Source organism: Rhinolophus hipposideros (assembly GCF_964194185.1).
Source record: "Rhinolophus hipposideros genome assembly, chromosome: 24".
Taxonomy (NCBI): Eukaryota; Metazoa; Chordata; class Mammalia; order Chiroptera; family Rhinolophidae; genus Rhinolophus; species Rhinolophus hipposideros.
The window spans coordinates 4,088,324-4,109,211 of record NC_138070.1 but is presented as its reverse complement, the minus strand read 5'-3'; the positions used below and the strand labels follow the sequence as shown (position 1 = coordinate 4,109,211).

The 20,888-nt window shown below is 41.7% G+C and overlaps 1 protein-coding gene across 4 annotated transcripts; it reads left to right on the top strand.

Moving 5' to 3' along the window:
• Positions 1-1,128: 1,128 nt before the first annotated feature.
• TCTN2 (tectonic family member 2) lies at positions 1,129-19,852 on the top strand. Of its 4 annotated transcripts, none has more exons than XM_081037443.1 (18): positions 1,129-1,334; positions 1,504-1,611; positions 2,004-2,092; positions 2,895-3,090; positions 3,801-3,901; positions 5,670-5,866; positions 6,402-6,528; positions 7,352-7,493; positions 8,472-8,537; positions 9,314-9,448; positions 9,695-9,772; positions 11,012-11,089; positions 11,692-11,803; positions 13,953-14,059; positions 16,565-16,721; positions 18,168-18,293; positions 18,444-18,532; positions 18,725-19,852. In XM_081037443.1, exons 1-18 carry the CDS (start codon positions 1,253-1,255, stop codon positions 18,844-18,846), a joined length of 2,112 nt encoding a protein of 703 aa, XP_080893569.1. In that variant the 5' UTR covers positions 1,129-1,252; the 3' UTR covers positions 18,847-19,852. The 4 variants fall into 4 exon arrangements, with proteins under 4 accessions (XP_080893569.1, XP_080893570.1, XP_080893568.1 ...); XM_081037444.1 differs by having other exon boundaries at positions 1,134-1,334; positions 2,004-2,080; XM_081037442.1 differs by lacking the exon at positions 1,129-1,334 and having other exon boundaries at positions 1,346-1,611; positions 2,004-2,080.
• Positions 19,853-20,888: the final 1,036 nt, after the last annotated feature.

Genomic DNA, 20,888 nt, shown 5'->3' with positions numbered 1-20,888 from the left:
TGTAAATGGTTACTCTCTTGTTAAAAAATGATTAGTAAATAACAGAAATACTTAAATTGTTTGACAACCTTCTTAGTCAAGTTCTCCTAGGCTTTATTCCACACATCAAGAAATTTAAGCACTTTGCAGTGTTTAGTGCTAATGTTACAACTGCAGCAATTTTCAGTTTTGCAAGAGAGTATAAGAAAAAGATAATGCTCAGAATGTTAAATTTTCTGATCAATGAATGTATAAGTGAAAAAAGAACTGAACATAAAAAGTAATAACGGCAAACATTTGGCGTTTGCTGTTGGTCAGGCATAGTGCTGAGCATACCTGGATGCTCTCAGCTAGTAGGTACACCACCCCTCTGATAGCCAACAAAATGATTATTGAATGCTTACTACATGCCAGGCATTGGTCTAAACACATTGGATAGGTTACCTCATTTAAGTCTCACCCAATCCTATTTGGGAAGGACTGTTAATCTCCTTTTGACAGATGGAAGAATCTCAAATCTAGAGAGGTTGAGTTACTTGCCTAAGGCACTTAGCATGGAAGGAGGGCGCGATCCCATGCCTGGCAGTCTGACCTCAGAGCCCGAACTCTTAGTCACCTAACCATAATAACGCTTGAGATGCTTTGCCGCTATTGATACAAGAAAAACGAATGTTTTCCCAAGCAGAATTCTGATACTTTTGCGTCTGTCCTAATGCTGGCCAAACCTTTTGTGTGTTCTTTGGTCCGATCTGCTTTCGTAGTGGTGAGAGCTCTGTAGTAAAACAAAAGAAAAGCAAACAAAACCTTCAAAAAACTGGGAGAATAATAAAAACAATTCAACAATTACAGCCGTGCAGCGTCAACCACTTTTTGTCCCTCACCCAAATCTCCATAAAAACCAAGTTTCTTAAGGCGCCTGTTTGGAATCCAGTGCACGTAGACTCTCTCTTGCAGTGTGATAGAATTAACGCGGGTGGGGTCACTCCAGTTTTAAAATCGCACACGGACTCCTACATTTTCGAGATCCTTCAGATATTAAGAAGCAAAACAGAGCTCACGACTTGTGGGCGGGGTCGGCTCCATCTGCCATTGGCCCAATCGCGGCGCGCCACTCCGGCAGGCCGGCGGCCGATTGGTGGTTGCTATAGCTCCCGGCGTTCGCTTGACAAGATGGCGGCTGCCCGGCAGTGGGGCGCTTCGTGTGCGGTCTGAGCGCTTTGGGGCTTCTAACGCGGGCGCGGTTCTGTAGTGCGGACCCCGCGAGGCACCAGGCATGGGCTTGCCGCCGCCGAGCCCTCTGTTCTTGGGGGTCCTTCTTCTGCACGGCATCCTGAAGCCACTGTGGGGGGAACTGGGTGTGTACGGCGGGGCAGGGGCCTGCAGAGCCGGGCTGGGGAACGAGGTGTTTAAGGGGCGAGACTTAGATGCCTCCGGGAGCTCCGGAATCACCACCAAAGCAAGCACCACATCTCTTAGGTTGGGACTCTGCAACTATTAACTCCTGTCTCCTTCCTTCCCGCCTAGTTTTCATCCCTCCTTTCATCCGCATGTCCGGCTCTTTGGTCAGCGCGTCCCTAGTCGGAGGCACTGAGGATGTGACCTTGTCCCTGGCCGTGCTGCAGGACAAGGCAGGTAAAGAGTCCAGCCTCACCTGTGAGGAGGGTGGGGATTGGGCCGCCCAAGTCAACGGGTGAGGTGTCTGTCACTCCTGCGTCCTCAGCTGCTGTCCTCTGCAAAGTTGGGATGGAGGGCTGCTGAGGACCAAAGAGGACCAACGGATAGGTTCGATAAAAGAAAGCTTGAAATCATAATGACGGGCATACACTGAGCTATCCCTGTGCTTTGTATGCTACATCTCATTTTCCGAGCAAGAGCAGTAATATCTTTTAATCCCAGAAGACAAAGACACTGACATGCAGAGAGGTTGTCACCTGTCCAAGGTCACAGAGCTTGTAAAGGACCCAATCCTGGAGTGTACCCGTTCACTGCTGGACAATACTGCTTTGCATTCTCATCTCTTTTAGGATTACTGCCAGTTCCTGCTTGTGGCATGCTTCACAATGAGATAGGAGACTGGAGTTTGACTGTGACCCCCAGTGTGGTAAGGCCAGAGGTAAAAAAAAAAACAACAAAAAATACTTCTCGGTAGCATCTGTGGAGGCCCACATTTAGTGCTGCCTTGCCTGTGCGAGGTGTAGCTGTCTCAAAGCTTAGAACTACCATCAGGCTGTGGGCTGTCAAACCTAGTAGACGCCCATCCAGCCCAGAGGTTCTTACCCTGGGGTGAGGGTTCCTTGGACAAGTTTTAAGGGGTCTGTGAACCCTCTGAAATTATGTGTGAAATCATGTGTGTGTGCATTTTTCTGATGAGAGAGTCACCAGCTTACATCAGATTATCAAATGGGTTTGTGACTCAAAAAAGCTTCATAGACCACTGATCTCACCCAACTCTGTACTTCTGTATAAGGACACTCAAGGCTGGAGAGATTAAAAAGGTCTTTCATTTAATAACTTTTATTGAGTTCCTAGTATGCGCAAGGCATCAGCATCAACCCCAGAGTTTGTAGAGGGTGAGAAAGACAGATGTTGCTCCCACCCCAGGAACTGGGGACTGTTGTTCATGACTTGATATGTATTTAATCTTCTGCTGGTAGGATGATAAAGAAACCAAAAAGGTGCTAGACAAATTGAGTTAGGTTTCAGACCTCTTTAGCTTTCTCTGAGTATCTGAAAATTGCTTGCTCATAGGTTTACGGGTGGAATTAAATAAAATTCTGTCATCTTTGTATAAAATTTTCCTTTTGTAAAATGAACTGAGGCCGATGTGTGATGTTAATTGTTTTCCATGATGTGCTCTTATAATTCTAGACACTGTTTTGAGTCATTCTAAAAATACAGCAGTATTTTCCTTTCAGGATGTGCTGGAAGTGACAGTGAGGCTGAAGAGAGGTCTGCAGGGGTGTTCCTCTAATGAGACAATCTCCTTCCCAGAGTCCCCATGCATTGTCCAAACTCTTCTGGTGTCAGCGTCTCACAATTCATCCTGTTTAGCACATCTACTCATTCAAGTGGAAATTTATGCCAACTCTTCTCTGGCCCATAATGCATCAGGCAAGTGAAGTCTGATTATCAAAACATTCATGCCAAACCTTATCTGTTTGCTTACCAGTGTGTGCCACATAATGTGTGTACCTAACTTCACTCATTTTTTTTTAAATTGGGGAATATTGGGGGACAGTGTGTTTTTCTAGGGCCCATCAGCTCCAAGTCGAGTCGTTGTCCTTCAATCTAGTTGTGGAGGGCGCAGCTCAGCTCCAAGTCCAGTTGCCTTTTTCAATCTTAGTTGCAGGAGGGCGCAGCCCACCATTCCATGTGGGAATTGAACCGGCAACCCTGTTGTTGAGAGCTCATGCTCTAACCAACTGAGCCATCTGGCTGCCCCTTAACTTCACTCTTGAGTCCATTTTGCTTTCGTAAACTTATTTTGCCTTTGTTTAATTTTCTTATTTTGAAAGTTTTCACTTTGTACTATTTTACTTAATATTTATTTTATCTTGCTCTACATTTTGTATCTTTAAGTTGCCTTAAATCCTTTCTGGGAGAAAGTGAAGTTCGTTTTTGTGTGTTGATTTTTGAAAACCAAAAAGATAAGAAAAAAAGGAAGGGAAAGATTCATGAATGAGTTTATAGAAAACAGCAGATTTCCAGGGAAATGATGATTTGTAAAACAGTGATTCAGCTTCCTTTTGAATGTCAAACACGTGGCAGTGCTTTGTCTGTCAGAGGGTTTCATAGCGTAACTTATCGGTTGTACTTTTCAGAGAACGTGACGGTTATTCCTAACCAGGTGTATCAGCCCCTTGGTCCGTGTCCTTGTAATTTAACAGCTGGGGCCTGCGATGTTCGCTGCTGCTGTGACCAGGTACGTAGACTCTTCAATTACTGGGGATGAAAGTTAGGGTGCCTGATAGCGTGTGAAGGGTGCCTAATGCTTCCCCATTAACAGCTTTTTAATGGATGGTCTTTCAAAACTGAGATTGTCATTTCATGTTGCAAATTGTTTTCAAATTGAGTGTTTTCTTATTTAGTATTTTTAGTCCAGTTTATAGTCCAGTTTGCTCCAAAAGACGCATTAGAGCTGATTGTCTGGCTAGGTCTTATTTTCGGGGAAACACGGTATATCTTCTTTGAAGAAGTATCTATGTAGACCCTTTGCCCATTTTTTAATTGGGTTGTCTTTTTGTTGTTAAATTATAAGAGTTCATTATACATTCTGGATATTAGTCCCTTATCATATTCATCATACATCATCAGATGTATGATTTTCAAAAAACTTCTGTTGTGTAGGTTGTAAACTTCTGTTGTGTAGGTTGTATACTTTCTTGTTAGTGTCCTTTGAAGCAAAAAATTCTACAATTTGAATAAACCAAGTTTATCATTTTTTTTTCCTTTTGTTGCTTGTGCTTTTGGTGTCATGTCTAAGAAACCGTTGCCTAATGCCAGATCAAAGACATATTTTTAATCCTTATTTTAGATTTAAGAGGAATGAGAGAAACAAAAAGAGGCACATTTACTGGGACCCAAGTCACTCCCATTTTTGGATGAGTACAATTACGTCGTGGTTGGTTTTACTAAACAGGAATGGGCAGTTTAGGGTCTTCATTTATGTTGTAATTCTCACACTAACAATTGTACTTACAATAACAATTATATTTAATTAAAAAATAAAACTTATCATAAATCTGTTCAGATATCAGTCGAAATGGTATTCTGTTCCTCTGTCTTCCAGACCAGGGCATTTCTGTGCCCTGTTTCTAACTTCCTTTCGTGTCTGTTGTATGTGGTGTATATATTAATACACATGTAGTAGCAACCACTCGCGTCATTTAGGAGTCTGGATCAGGGGCATCTTCACATTACTGCAACTTACCACTTTATACATGATCAATTTTGAATTTGAATTGTTCTCTTTTAAAAAAATAGGTCATGGGATGGCTGGTTAGCTCAGTTAGAGTGCGGTGCTAATAACACCATGGTTGCTGGTTCCATCCCCGAATGGGCCACTGTGAGCTGCGCCCTCCTTAAAAAAAAAAAATAGATCACTTTCTTTTCTACTTTTAATAAACAAGGGATTCAGGGCATATTTAGCTTTTAATTCAATCATTTGTGAAACAGGAAGACTATGGATAAATCAATGGATGCATGAATAAAGTAACTTCTTGATGATGTTAATTAATGTTAGGGCCTTATGGGATTCTCCTGGATAGAGACTGTTGCCCTAATGTGAACTGTCCTTCGGTTTCTCTAAGCCGGGGTTTGGAATGGTGATGCCAGCTGAAAAGGGTAAGTTTCCTCTGTTTTAGTCCCCAATTGGGGTCCATTCCATATTACCTTTTCTTCCCTTCGTATTTTTTGTGCACATGTCTTATGTCCCCTGTAAACATATGGTTCCCTTGAAGGTTTGAAGTTCCTGACTTGGAGGCTTGGAGGGAATTGACTAAAGAAATTCTAGCATGGTTGACTTTCCGTGGGCACAAAGCACTTTTCGACCAGAAGGAATGTATTTCTTGCTTCCTCAGTGATGCCCTACTGGCCTCACAGGATCAATGTTCATCCCACCGGCCAGATCTGGTGGTGGTGACAACAGAAGCCTTTGTCTTCTCACGGCTCCTTTTACATTTTCTTTCCAGGAATGCTCATCAGACTTAATAGAACTCTTCAGAGAGTCCTGTTTCACCGGTGTTTTTGGAGGAGATGTTACTCCTCCTTTTGATCAGCTCTGCTCCGTTCAGAGGACACACGGAGTGCCAGACTGGTTTCCGTTCCTGTGTGTGCAGTCCCCCCTTGCCAACTCGCCTTTCCTCGGTTACTTCTACCACGGCTCTGTGTGCGTGTCCGAGCAGCTGCCTCCAAGAGGGGCTGGCTGGCTGGCTGGTTCCCTGGGGCCGGTGAGGCCACACGCCCGGTTGGCCCTAGAATACAGGTCACATTTTACAGGACCTCTCTAGAGGCTTTGTGCTTAAGTGATCCAATTCTAGATTCAATTCTAGATTTCCGTTAATAAGTTTGTCTTGGGTTGACTATTTACAAGAATTGGGCCTCTCTGAAAATAAGTTGATTGACACCCAAACACAGCTCATCGTGACAATGTGGGTTGGGGTAAAGAGTGGTGAGCTCCTGAGGGACTTTAAGCTTTTGGCCTTCACCTTGATTATTGAAATTTTACACATTTATTATTATTGAAGTAAAATTCATGCAACATAAGAGTAACCATTAACCTCTTCAAAGTGTACAATTCAGTGGCATTTAGTACACATATTATTTTTGTAATTCAAAAAGTAAAGAAAAAACTTAGAGGAATAATAGTTTTTAGCAGATCATAGCTAGAAGCATTAATGGCCATCTTTTTCATTGGTTTACAGTTCCTCGAGAGAGCACGCTTCCTCTGAAGTGTTTTTGCACACCGAACCAAAAGACTTTTCAGACTTTGGTTACAAACAAGGAGATCCAGTTATGACTGTAGATAAGGCATATTTTACTATTCCACAGGTAACAATTTCAATTTTAATATGCTAGAGCCTTTTCTTGTTTTTCCCATCCTCATCTTGCTTATTGTTAATTTAACTCATCTTGCTCTTAAAACTCTTACCCTAAGTTACTTATTATTTTTCCTATGGACTTTCCAGACACTCAACTATTTATGGTCTCTGGATTTTTTTAAATAGTCACTCTTAAATTAATCTCTGTCTTTGCTAAATCTCAGAGTGAACTTACTAAATAAAACCAAAAGATGGTCTATAAATTTCCACTGAAGTAACTATCATTATTCATTCTGTTAGTTTCATAGCCGATTTCCAGTAAGCTATAAATATATAATTTAATATTCCAGAATTTTGAAAAATATTTTAAGGCTATCGAGTTTTATGTGAAACCTTTTTTTTTACGTTCAAAATTTTAAGGAAAAAATATTCGTGGGAACAAAATATGGCAGTCTAAAAACCATTTCTCCGTACTATTCCTATGAATTCATGTTTATGGTTTTAACAAAAACCTGGTTGACATGAGGGAAAGAAAATGAAGTTGAATATAATCGTGTTTCTGCAAAGTAAATGGAGCAGGGCAGGACATTTTTTTGTTTTCATGAAATAATACTTACTGTGATTCCTCAACCAGTGGCTTCCAGACTTTTATTAGCAAATTAATTCTCTATTTTACTAAAGTGGGTCAACTAGTCAGTGAACTAGTCATTGCTGAGACTAACCCCGCGTTAGGTGCTGGCTACAGAAAACCCTTCTACCCAGTGGAGATTCTGACTATACTTTATGATCAGAAGAGAGGTCATAAATGTGTTGGGATTCTCCCTTACCCTCAGGTGTCCCTGGCTGGGCAGTGCATGCAGAATGCCCCAGTGGCATTCCTTCAGAATTTTGATGTTTGGTGCATTACTGATTTGGAAGTCTACCAAGAACCAGATGATATTGTGAATGCGAAGATAAAGAATGGTGCTATGGGAGGTACGTTATGTAGGTTTGAAGAAAGAACACCAACCCAAGTGTTTAAATAAACTGTGATGTTATGAGAATATGAATCACTTCTCATGGAGCGACTGAAAATAATATTTCAACCACCAATCTAGGAAGGTGTTCTCTTTGGAAAAAGTTCCGTTCCGTGAGACAGCATATTGCATGTTAGTTCTTTTTTAAAAATGGAGGTAAACTTCACAGAATAAAATTAACCATTTTAAAGTGTACAGGTTAGTGGCGCCTCGTACACGCCGGTGTTGGTTAACTGTCACCCTGTCACTCCAAGAGGAGACCCCGTACCCATTAGGCAGTACTTCCCTTCCTCCCCTTCCCCAGACCCTGGCAACCACCTCTCTGCTTTCTGTGGCTGTGGGTTTCCCTAGTCTGGAATCCTACACTATGTGACCTTGTGTAGCCGGTTTCTTCCACTCAGCATCAAGTTTTTGTATTCCTCCATCGTGTGTGAATACACTGAGTTTTTGTATCCACTCATTTTCTGATGGACCTTTGGGCTGTTCCCAGCCTTTGGCTGTTGTGACAGTGCTGCAGTGAACACTCACGACAAGGGTCTCTGCACGCATATGTTTTCGTTTCTCTTGGGTGTATATCTAACAGTGGAGCCGCTGGGCCCTCTGGGAATTTAACTTTTGGAGCCACCATCAAACCATTTTCCAAAGTGACTGCACCTTTTACATTCCCACCGGCAGTGTACGGCATATTTCTTCTTCCATGCGAGGGACCCTCCAGGTTCTGACCACTGACTTTTGGATTCTCCTTCTCAATTAGAATGAGATGCTGAACAGTGTGGATCGCATTTGACACTGCTTGGAGAGCGGAAGGGAGTTTTGTAGCTGGCACACAGGGCCGGCGCAGTTACCATATTTGCTTCATAAGCTTGCATTTGTGTAAATGCATGTGATCATGTTAGGCCGTGTAGTCCTGTGGAGGTTAATTTACGTATCTTTTTAGGCATCGTTACACCGAAAGTAACCTATGAGGAAGCAACCAACCTAGACAAATTCATCACCAGTACAGGTATTTTAATGTTACATATTTATACCATTGCTACAGAAATGTCATTTCTTAAGAGTAATCCATCGTCCTAGAGTAGAGTAACATTTTCATTAAGAATTTGAGGAGGTGCACAACAATTAGAAAGCTATCCCACCAGCCCTTTGTTTGTTCCTCGTTCCGTCTTGCCTCGCTTCCAAGTAATCTACGCAACCTTCAGCCGTTTCCCTCACAGTCCTGGATTATGTGGGCTCCAGGGTCCCTCTAGTTCTCAGGGTTTGTGAACCTTCCATTAAATGTTTTTCAGATAGTTACAGAATCCGTTAGGACTGGCATTTTTACTTCTTGCTTTCTTACTTTTTTGATAATCAAACTTTTCAGTGGTGATGCAGCCAAGTAAATTAGGCAGAGTCTGGCTGATATTAGCAGGATTTTTGTTTTTAGTGAAAGATACTCTTTGTGCGTCTTTTCAATGCGTTGTAATTCTCAAATTTATTCATTGCTTCATCCAATATTAGTAGAGTGGCTACAATATAGTAGTGAATTAGACAGCAGGCCTTTGTTCTTAAGGAACTGACCTCCCGAAGCCTTTCCGTTTAACAAACGTTCTACCAAGTGTGTCCTCCGTATGGCGCTGTGAACCGAGTGCCGGGGGTACAGAAATCAAAGGAAAGGGGCAGGTGTCACTCAGGATACTGTGGTGTTACGGAGGAGGTGGGTAATGCCGACTGGGTGAGTCCAGTGATACACCTCTGCCTGAAGAGGGTCCCGAACTTACGAGAATATTCTTTTATCTGCAGAAACACTTTTAAGTAATGGATCAGCCCCCCGAAATGTGAATGTGGAAGAACATTATATTTTCAGATGGAATAATAATACAATCAGTGAAATAAATGTCAAAATTATCAGGGCAGAAATTAATGCCCACCAGAAAGGTAACTTTGTTGAGGCCAGCAAGACTGCTTTCAGTTTAAAATACTGTTTTTCTTTCAGATTCTCATAATTATAACACAGAAAACTAAGTCAGACTTGTTTCTTATTTGTACTTGTGATTTAATAAAAAAGAGAGTTTTTTTTATGTCAAAATGCAATTATAAGGTAAAGAAAATAACACTATGGGGGATAATTTCTTTTCCTACTGAAATGGTACACGTTACATTTTTATTATGTTTTATTTCTAGGAATCATGACACAGAGATTTACAGTAAAATTTTTAAGCTATAACAGTGGTAATGAAAAGGAAACATCTGGAAATCCAGGTAAGATAGTATGTGTCAATCACTGATCTTATAAACATTTCAGTTCAACACTCCTACCTCATAATGATGATTATAAGTAACTCTCCAATTTTGGTTTGTGACTCTGATCTTTCTCTTTATTTCTCTTTCGTGACCCTATTTTCTTTTTCTGATAACAACTTGATTTTTTTACATAAAGTGTAGACAAAAAGTGTAGTAACGAGTTGCTGTGAATGCAAATCATTCTTTCTCTTTAGCTCCTGATCTTTTGAAAAAGAGATAATGCATTTAAAGTGTTGGTAAAATTAGCTTTTTAAGAAAGAATAGGCTGCAGATGATGGGTTCCTAACCTGGAATCCATGGAGAGACTTTGAGGGGACTGTGAGCTTCCTGTTGTGTTGTGCATTTTGTATTTATGTGCAAATATATCACCACCCGATGGGTACTGGTATCATGGTCATGTGGGGGAATATCCTTAATTTTGGGAGATGTATGATGGAGCTTTTAGAGGTGAAGTGTCATGATGTCTACAACTTATTTTCAAGTGGTCCTGATATACATATATATATATATAGCAGATATAAACACACGTGTGTGTGTGTGTGTGTGTGTATATATGTTTATATATATACACACACATATATATATGGACCATTAAAAAGTATATATATAGAGAGATATAGATAAGATGAATATAGCTAATTATTAACAGTTGTTGATTTTAGGTGGTGGCTGTATTGGGATTCATGGTTTCACTTTCAATTTTTCTGTACATGTGAACATTTTCATAATGAAAAGTTGGAAACAATAAGTTGGATTAATAGGAGATGGCTGGGAATAGGACCTAAACCAGACCTTGGGGCTGAATTGATTTACTAGAGAACGGTTCCATTGAGAGCTCACTTCGGTTTGAGTTTCCTTTACAAGCTCCTGTGATACACTTGACACCAATCATTCAGCAAGTATTCATTAACTGGCCTGCTCAGTGGCTCCTTGTTCTCTAGTGTGAGAGATCCAAAATGGACACTTACCTGCTTTTTACTTTTCAGTCTATTTTTAAAAATCACGTGAATGTCTTTATTAAAACAAAATAAAACAGCTTAAGGGGATATCCTTTTCTCAAGGCTATTTTGAAAAAGCTTTGCCTGTGTATTTCCTTTCATTGTGTATTCCTCTTTTGTATTTGATGAGCTGGCGCTTGCCATGTCGGATTACCTTTTGAAGGAAAGACGCTAACTCTCATTTGTTGGGCTTGTCTAGGTTACCAGCTTGGCAAGCCTGTCCGAGCTTTAAACACCAACGGGATGAATGTTACGACTTTACACCTTTGGCAGTCAGGTAATCTGCTTTGGTGATATGATTAGCTCTTTGGTCAACTAGAATTGGAAATATTTTTTTTACCATATTTTGAATCTAATCAATTATTATAATACTTTAAAGTTTAGTTGGTTTATTTAGCGGGGGGCAGTGGGAGGGTGGTTGTTTTTCATGCTTCTACAGCTTTTTTTTTTTTTTTTGTAAAATATGTTAACATTGTTTGTACCTGAAGTGCTGGTTATTAGTAAGAGAAATGTAAGTGTGTGGGATTGGCTTGAGAGTCCCCTTGTCATTGTTGCCTGCAGCCCAAGCTGATGCTAATTGGAGACATGAGAATTGCTTTGTTCCAAACTATGGAAAATCTTTGCATCAATGGTAATTATGCTCAGCTGCCAGAAGGCATTAAATCTCCTGTTGAAAATAAACCATTGATCCCAGGTGTGCTGATAAAGAAAGGCGCCTTTGTTCAGCCTTGAAAGGATTAGAGTGACAAGGACCTCAGTTCTGGAAAAGTGGAAACTATTTCTACATACTGTTTTCTTTCTGTTTTTCAAGGAAAACTTTAAAATAAATCTTTACTTTTATTTAGAAAATATTAAGAGGATAATCTTTTTATTGTTCAGCTGGAAAGGGTTGGTGTAGAACAGCAACTTTCAAACCCATTCTGTTTGGAGAAAATGCATTCTCTGGGTGCCTTTTAGATGTTGGGATTGATGAAAGCTGTACTCAGCTCAGGTGAGTGTTTCACTGATGAATTTATTTACATTTTGAGTGGTTTGCTTAAAATTAATTCACCACATGAATACTAAAGACAATGTCAATGTGAAAAATTAGAGTCTGAATAAAAAACTTGTGTAAAAGCAATAGTGAATAATGAATAAATACAAACTTCCCATACAATTTAGAGTTGATTCAAACATCAGTATAAAGGAAAACGGACTTCTTTCTTAGGACGAAAGCCATTTCGCCCATATTTGCACACATTTCTCTGCTGAAGTTCACATCATGGGAACCTAGTACTGCTAGAACTATAGCAAGGGCCTGAGCCAGCTATCATTGGTGTGAGTTACACTTAAAGAAGACTTAAGCCTGTTACGTGGTGTATAAGGAACTTTCCACTTAATTGGGTGTCATTTGGAAAGTGTCTTTATGGATAAGTGTGTCTGTTCTTTTTATTTTTAAATTGAGTTCAAGTTTACCTAACATAACTAATCATTTAAAAGTGAACAGTTCAGGGGCAGCTGGATAGCTCAGTTGGTTAGAGCGCGAGTTCTCAACAACAAGGTTGCCAGTTCAATTCCCACATGGGATGGTGGGCTGTGTCCCCTGCAATTAGAGTTGAAAATGGTGAGTGGACTTGGAGCTGAGCTGTGCCCTCCACAACTAGATTGAAGCACAATGACTTGGAGCTAATGGGCCCGGAGAAACACACTGTTCCCCAATATTTCCCAATAAAAAAAAGAAAAACATATATATATTTTTTAGAAAAGTGAACAGTTCTGTTGTGTTTAGTACAGTCCTGATGGATTTACTTATCCTGCATATTTCCTTTAAGTGGGATCAGACAATATTTGTCCTTTGGGGTCTGGCTTCTTTCACTTGAGCATAATGCTTTGAGGTTCATCCAGGTTGTAGCCTGTGTCAGTGCTTCACTCCTTTTCTTTTTAAAGGTTTTATTGGGGAAGGGGAACAGGACTTTATTGGGGAACAGCGTGTACTTCCAGGACTTTTTCCAGGTCAAGTTGTTGTCCTTTCAGTCTTGGTTGTGGAGGGTGCAGCTCAGCTCCAGGTCCAGTTACCGTTGTTAGTTGCAGGGGGCACAGCCCACCATCCCTTGCGGGAGTCGAACCGGCAACCTTGTGGTTGAGAGGACGCACTCCAACCGAGCCATCCATGTCCTTCATCTGTTGATGGACATTTGAGTGGCTTCCACCTCTGGTGAATCATGCTGCTCTCAGCATTCATGTACCAGTTTTTGATTGAACATCTGCTTTCAGTTGTTTTGGGCATATACCCAGGAGTAGAATTGGGAGATCCTATAGTAAATATAGGAATTCTGTGTTTAACTTTTTGAGGAACCACCATATGGTTTCCCACAGTGGCTGCGTGATTTTGTATTCCTCCCAGCCATGTGAGAGAGTTGCGGTTTCTCCACATCCTCATCAACCCTTGTTATTTTCTACCCTTTTGATAACAGCCATTGTAGGAGGTGTGGTATCCCCTTGTGCTTTTTATTGCCTGCATTGTCACACGTATTTCATCTGTAACATATCCTGCAAGACGTAGTTTATTGGGGAGCAGGAAAAAGCTGGGGAAGACATTGAGAAGGGAAGAAAACTGTGGGTGTAAGTTACCCTCAGCAGCTCCTGACGGCAGGGTGTGAGGCCCGAGTCTACAGTCAGGGTCTGGTCCCTGCAGTTCCTGGCATTGGTACCCTCCAGGATGTTCCTGGAGAGGAAGGATGCTAAGTTCCAATTCTTAATCCTCACCTAATTTTGTGGCTCAAAATTCTAGCTAAATATTTAGGTTCCTTTTTCCCTTGAATCACTCTGGCCCATAGATTTCTCTTGGTAACTTGCTATGTGATCTACCAACCTCCCAAGTTTTGTGACACTCACTGGAGTCTAAACCACACAGCACAATGTAAGTTACTAACACTTTAAATTCAAAGTAAAAAATTACTTCTGCACGTCCTCCTGTAGCTGCTTAGGTTTATTCCGGGGAGGCCATCGAAGAGAAGTAAGACTCCCATGCAGTTTTTAATGCCAGTTCCTCTGGCAGGTTTTTATTGAGGCTCCCAGCAAGTGCATCTTGGAGACCCTGAAAAGGAGTGTGGGATGAGATCTGCGGGCCATGCACTGAGAAGTGTCTTACTCTCTTGCAGGGAGAACGCTGCTGGACTATTTGATTCATTAATACAAGCAACTCATGTTGCAGCGAGAGGCAACTCTGATTACAGCGATCTTAGCGATGGCTGGCTCAAAATAATACGTAAGTCCCAGCTGCATATGTGTGAACTGTGTAAGTTGGTTGCTGTGACCACGTAATACCAGCTGGAGTGGTACAGTGCAACCCGACAGGTCATTTTTCTTTCCTGTGGCTCAACTGCCATTTGTTTAGACGTTAATGCTCCAGGTGGGAGGCTCTTCACATCTTTTACCTCTTATTCATGGTGCCTTTTTTCGTTTTTAAGAGGAAACCCATGTGAAGTTCAAATCGCCCAGTTGTTTTACTAGCTAACAGTCTTTGTAGAGGAAATGTAAGTGAGGTTTGAAGATTTTCAGTGTGTTTCAGTTCACATTACTATTTGTGACTGCTAGGAATGTGGGCAATTGAGAACTGACTTTGTACTTTATGAAAGCAGTTTTGTTAACTTAAAAGAAAATAAGGTGATAGAAACATTATAACTAAGTGGAAGAAGCCAGACACAAATGAGCACATACTATGTGATTCCATGTGTGTGCAATGTCCAGAACAGGTAAATCTATAGAGACAGAAAGCAGACCAGTGGTTGCCAACCCTGGGGCACTTGGGAAGAAACGAGGGGTGACTACTAACTGTTCTTTTTTTTTTAAATTTAAATTTTTTTTTTAACTGTTCTAAAATTGATTGCGGTGATAGCAGCACGGCTCTGTGAATATACTAAAAGCCATAGAATTATACACATTAAATGAGGGAATTGTATAGTATGTGAATTATATATCAATAAAGTTGTTAAAGAAAGAAATTAAGGTGCAACAGACCTACTAATAGCAGGGACCACCGAGGCCAGACAAAAAGAAACTTGAAAGTCCGGTGCTTTTGGTCAGAGGCATTTGCAGTGTTGCGTTAGCAGGGGCCTGGGTAGGGCACACAGAGTAGGTGTGAACCTGACTCAGCTTGGCACAGTAGGCCCGCTTTCACCCCTGACTCCAAAATGTCCATCTGGTCATTGAGCTCCAGTTCACTCAGGTTATCTCCAGTTCACTCAGGTTATCAGTGGAGAAGCCGGAGGCCACAGCTTGTTGTGGCAGAGCTAGAACTGACAGCCAGGGTTCCAGCCTCTTGCCTCTTATCCCAGCTAGCAAGTCAGGGGATGTCTTTCCAATTACTTGAGGAGTCTCAAGTGTGTAAATGCATTGAACAGGAAGAAGCCTTCTTCCATTGCTCTAGTTAATAGAATTACCTTTTGGGGCGAGGAAATGCTGAATGGCTCTGTAGCATCTGCTTTCCTAAGTCCCTTTCATCCCTGCGGAGGCTGCTGTGCCCTTCACCTCTGCCTGGCTGGCTGGGACCAGCTCTCTGGATCCCACCCTCACACTTTCCATACCCTCTGAGGTCACCACTTCAGCTCAGAGGGCTGGAATTTTAACAAAGAACCATCTAGACACATGCCTGTGCAATCCCCAGCCCTTGTGATCAGGGTCCAGATCATTACAACCCCCTCCCCCTTTCCCCTTTGGGTGGCCAGGGATCGTGTGCGGGGTCTGTGGGCTGGAAGTGCCCCAGACTCTGGCTCGGGGAAGGGTCCTGGTGGCCACCTGTGCCCAAGTCACTAAGCCCAGAGTTAGATTCTCATTTGCAAACGAAACTCAGAGACTGGAGCTTGTTAACCCCTGGGCTCTGCCATCTAGACCAGCTGGATGGGCTGTGGAATGACCAAGGGATGGAGGGAAGGAGTCAGTAAAGCACCAGAGAACTGACAAGTATGGGAAATTTCAAAACAGAGAACCCTAGTTGGTTAGGTAAGAAATCGGAGGTGATGACATTTTGTTGCCTTCAACGTGGAATCAGTTACTTCTATTTCTTGTCTAAGTCAAAATCACCCACATCCAGGTTAATAAACAGAAGAGAAGTGATGTTGGATGTGTGTATCGAGGAGGAGGAAGTTTGATGCCATAATAAACAGTGTCACCGACCTTCAGGATCTCTGAAGGAACAACGAATTTCCCCCAGAGTTGCCTTAGAACTTGCCACCCACCTTGCTGTCTTTCCCCTCGAGTGCCACTTTTCAAGCTGAATGAAAATTAATTTCTTACTCAATTTCATTATCTTCCTTTTGTATTACTGCTGTGGCAACACATTAGGAAATTGCTATTTAACTGTTTACACCACACTAGCTAGTTGTTAGTATGGCTTTTAAATGGCTTCTACAGCTTCTAATGCAACAGTGACTGCACAGAAAAACTCTCAAGGCATTTTACTGCAATTTCATGGTATTTCTGTTAAAACTCTGGATTTCGGCGAGGACCTTGTGAACTGAATCATGATTTATGGTTTTATTATGTGGGCCAGGGATTTTAAAGTCACAATGACTGAACGTACAAGGAAACATTTTGAACACAAGAGATAACATGGTTATGGGGTGACAAATAACTAGAGCCTATTAGAGATTAAAAAGCCTCATTAATGTGATTCCTATCTAATAATATTTCCCATTTTTTGGGTAGCGTGGCATTGTAGGAAAACTGTTACTGAACTATTTTTTCCAAAATGCACAACCCCGCATTTCTATAGGTGCGGACAGCCCCGATACAGGTGCAGAACCGTCTGTTAGCAGCGCGAATGGCACCTGCCCGGATGTTCCTGCTCAGCTGAGTATCCGCATCCTTTTCTCGGATGCTGGCGCAGTGGAAGGGATCATTCAGCAGGAGATACTTGCCACAGAGACAAGGTCTGCTCGCATCTTGCATGAGTGTTGTTTTAGAGGGAGTCTAAAATCAAGGGAGCTCCAAAAAATAGGGAAATGCTAATGTAGAATCGGATGGTTTGTTTACAAATTGCAGTTATTGGCAATATGATTAAGTATAAATGGAAAAGGTATCAGCTGTTTGTAATAGAAACTTGTTCTCACTCACGAGTATTCATAAAGCTATGTGTAAGGGATTCTGCAAGGTATTTTAGGGGGAACACAGATGAATAAGGGGCTGCTTAGTGCTGAGCATATTTTGAAATCCATGAACATAATTGTCATAGTAAGCAGGGAATATTGCCCTGTGGTTAAAGATTTTGGCAGCAGACAGGTGGGTTCAAATCATGGCTCTCCCAGTTATGAGCTGTGTGACCTTGACAGTTACTTAATCTCTTCTGAGCTGATGTTTCCTCACCTTTAAATGGTAATAAAACCTTTATGTGTCAGGCCTCTATCAGTTTTAAGTGACAGTGTCCCACCTTATACTGACTTAAGCAAAAGGGGAATTTATTGGCTTAAGTTCTGAAAAGTCCACCTACAGCTAGTTCATGGGTCGTGGTTTCATGTGGTCATGGGTCTTTTTCCTTCATCTTTTGGTTCCTCTTCCCTTTGGGTGGGCTTCCTACTTAGAGAGTTTCTCCTCAAGATGAGACAAAAATGAACATCAGCAACTTCAAGCTTATATCCATTTAGCAATTGCAGTGGAAAGAAGGTGCCTCTTTCCCTCTCTTTCTCAAAAAAAATCTGGGCAGACTTATTGGTTCAGTTTTGGTCACATGCTCCTTCCCGAACCAATCACTGTGGCCAGAGCAGTAGACAGCTCTGATTGGCCCAACCCTAGATTCTGGTGGGTCCCTCCTGGTCTCCTCAACTGAGAGCAGGGAGGGGTGGTTCCCAAGGTACAACTGGTGTGCAGTTACCAGAAGAAAGATGAAGGGATGGTGGGTAGGCAGAAATAACCGATGTTCACCACCAAACACTCATCGTAGTAGTACTATTTTGAGAATTACGTGGTATGTACATACAAAGCACCTTAGCACTGTGCCTAGGACAGGGGAAGCTCTCTAAAATAGTTAGCTGTTGTTATTGGTATTTTTATTATCATACTGAGATACACAAGCAATAAAACAAATTAACAGCACCAGTGTGAAACGAGATGACTGGGGGGGAGAGATGAAACAAGACTGGCAAAACACTGGTAATTGCTGTAGCTGGTTGAGAAGCCCATGAAGCGTCATTATGCTACTCTCTCTCCCTGTGTGTATATTTGAAAACTTGCATAATACAAAGGGGGAAAAAGCACTAGTAGAATATGAAACTTCTTTAAGAGAATCCTGGTTTCTATTGTTGCTGTGTCTGTTGCCTGCTGTGCTTAACAGACTAGAAATGAATTCTGGGTGTGTTTCCTGCATAATCTTTTCCTCCCAGGTTCTCCTCGGTGAACTGGCAGTTCCAGTGTGGACTTACTTGTGAGGATAAGACCGACCTTTTCCCTCTCAGCGCATCGGTCCAGTTTATTAAAATACCTGCACAGTTACCCCGTCCACAGACAAGGTAATCAAGTTGCTGACCTCGTTGACATTACTAGGAAGAGGAAAAACATATATATTTGAAAATAAGTTTATTTCTTTAATCAACTTTTGATGCTTCTCATCAAAAGCCTGCTTTGTTGTAGCTATTGTAATCTTCTACAATGTTTTATAGATTCCAGATCAACTTTACAGAGTATGACTGTAACAGAAATGAAGTGTGTTGGCCGCAACTTCTTTACCCATTGACCCAGTATTATCAAGGTAGGGTACAGCAGACTTCTGGACTGGTTATTATCACGCTATGGATAGAAACGTTTTAAAAAGAAAAAAGTGTACTGATAATGTTGCCACTTAAAAATTATCATTTTCAACACTCTGGCTTCTTTCTACCTAAGTAATTACCAAAAATGTTGAGAAATAAGACTGTGGCTCACTTGACTCCTTGTCTTGCAGGGGAGCCTTATGCTCAGTGTGTCGCCAAGGGCTTCCTGCTGCTGTCCTTGCTCATGTTAGCCGTGTTCCTTAGTAACCCCTGGACCAGAATACGCAAAGCTTGGAATTCAGCTACCATCTGACTTCTTACAGACCATAGAGTTTTACTTCAGTGATTTATTGCACTCCTGTGTGCTTCTCTGTAAAATTTTAATAAACAAAGTGTTTTATTTTTGTAGGAAATTGTTATTTAATTAAATTTAATTAAAATTGTGCGTTTAATTCACATATGTAGCTATCCCAATATGCAAAGCATTGCAGAATGGGCATGCTTGATGCTGGACCAGACTGAGCAAAATGCACGGGAGGGTCAATTGTGTGAATAAGTGTTATTAGAGGCTTTAGTTTATCATAGGTTACTAAATTCAGAGGAGTTTTGGTCCAGATTTGTTATTCATGCCTTCGAGTGTCCATCTTTTTTTCAATTTTTTATATATTTCTGTTGAATTGATGGATTCATTTCCCCTATTCCAAAGAAAGGATTAAAAATTCATAAAGCCTGCAAAAATGTATAGAGTACAAGAGTACAAAATAAATCGATGAGGAAAGATATGGGGGCTGGGAGGGAAAATCTTATGGAGAGGAAAGTAAAACAAAACCAGGAGTGAATGCAAGCCTGTGAAAATGTATGCCAAACACCTTGTATTCAGCAAAGGTAGACCCCTAATTTGGTCTTCAGTTTCCAAAAAGACAAATATGATTAACTACGGGAATCAGAGGGTCCATAGATTTAAAAATAAGATGGTTTTCAATGAAGGACAGTTTTTCCTAGTTGAGTCTTGAGAGAAATTTGTCCTGTGGCTCCTTACAAGGGGACAGACAGTGTGTTGCAGCCGGGGGACGTTCTCATGGACAGCCCGGCAGTGGCCATATAGTAAACATCCTCTGAGTTTTCTTTGTGGGCCAGATAAATTTAGTCATTGTTTCAGACGGACTTTGTTACTTAATTTTGAAAAGTGATTGATTCTAGGATCCACAACTGTCTTTTGTCAAAGAAAAGGAAATGCCCGTTGATTGATTAATTGCAGTGGTTGAGAAAGTCTATGTCAGTTAGTGTAATTAGCTCTGGAAAATAAATGAAAAATTTCTAAATGACAGGTATCCTGATTTTGTGGGCTGTGTTAGGATGACTTTATACTTAAGAAGGAAAAACTCATTTTGGTAGTAGAATGAGATGGGGGGGGCGTACTATATGGTTTTAACTTTTGTAAGTTTATACATTCAAATATATATTCGAGAAATGTTTATTGAGTGCCTACTAGTTACTGAGCCCTGGAGATAGCAAGACAATGTCCCCTGTCCAGTGGAGCCTACATTCTAGTGGGAGAAAACTGGCAATAAACACAGACAGTATAATTTCAAACAGATATACGCCGCATGAAGAAAATAAAACAGGGACAGGGTGGGGTGGGAAGGCTACTTTTGCTAGGAAAAGCCCTCAGAGGAGGGGACATTTGAGCGGAGTCCTGAAGGAACTCAGCTTTGAGAAGTTCTGGGAGAAGGGTGTTCTAGGCAGAGGGAGTTAGCAAGTTCAAGTGCACCAAGCTGCAAAGAGAAGGCAGGTGCAACGGGAGCCCATGGTTGGAGATGAGGGACTGGGGCGGGCAGAGGCCGGATGCCGCGCGTGGGGTCTTGCTGGCCATGGTGAGACGTTTGGGTTTTATTTGGAATGCAATGGGAGAGGCCAGAGGATTTAATATAGGCCACGTCAGGCTTTCGTTCTGTGTCAGGGATCACTGCAGCTGCTGGGTGGAGGACTGCAGAAGCCAAGAGCCAAAGGGTTTACAGTGACAGGGTCCATCCTACTTTCTGGTCTGGGCAGGAGCCGAAAGGACAGCTAGCGGCCAGAGCCAGCAGCAAACGCCACATGTCACCGGAGTGACTGTAGATACGAAATGTCCTGACCAGGCAGATCTATGGAGACAAAGTGGTTTCGTGGTTGCCGGGGATGGGAAGGGGACTGACTGCAGCCGAGCAGATTTGGGGGGAGGGAAATGTTCTGAAATTGATCGTGACAAAGGCGGCGCAACTCTGTTAACTTGACTAAACGTCGCAGAATTGCATTCCTGTAGCCGGGTGAACCTTATGGCGCGTACACGCAATGCGTTCATTTCAAAAAGCTCTA

Bases quoted from the DNA above. Each gene is read 5' to 3' on its own strand.
- TCTN2 (XM_081037441.1), top strand. From the start codon at position 1,404: ATGCCTCCGGGAGCTCCGGAATCACCACCAAAGCAAGCACCACATCTC. The intron at 3,902-5,669 runs GTACGTAGACTC...TTTTCTTTCCAG, and splicing joins TTCGCTGCTGCTGTGACCAG to GAATGCTCATCAGACTTAAT. The intron at 18,294-18,443 runs GTAATCAAGTTG...AATGTTTTATAG, and splicing joins TTACCCCGTCCACAGACAAG to ATTCCAGATCAACTTTACAG.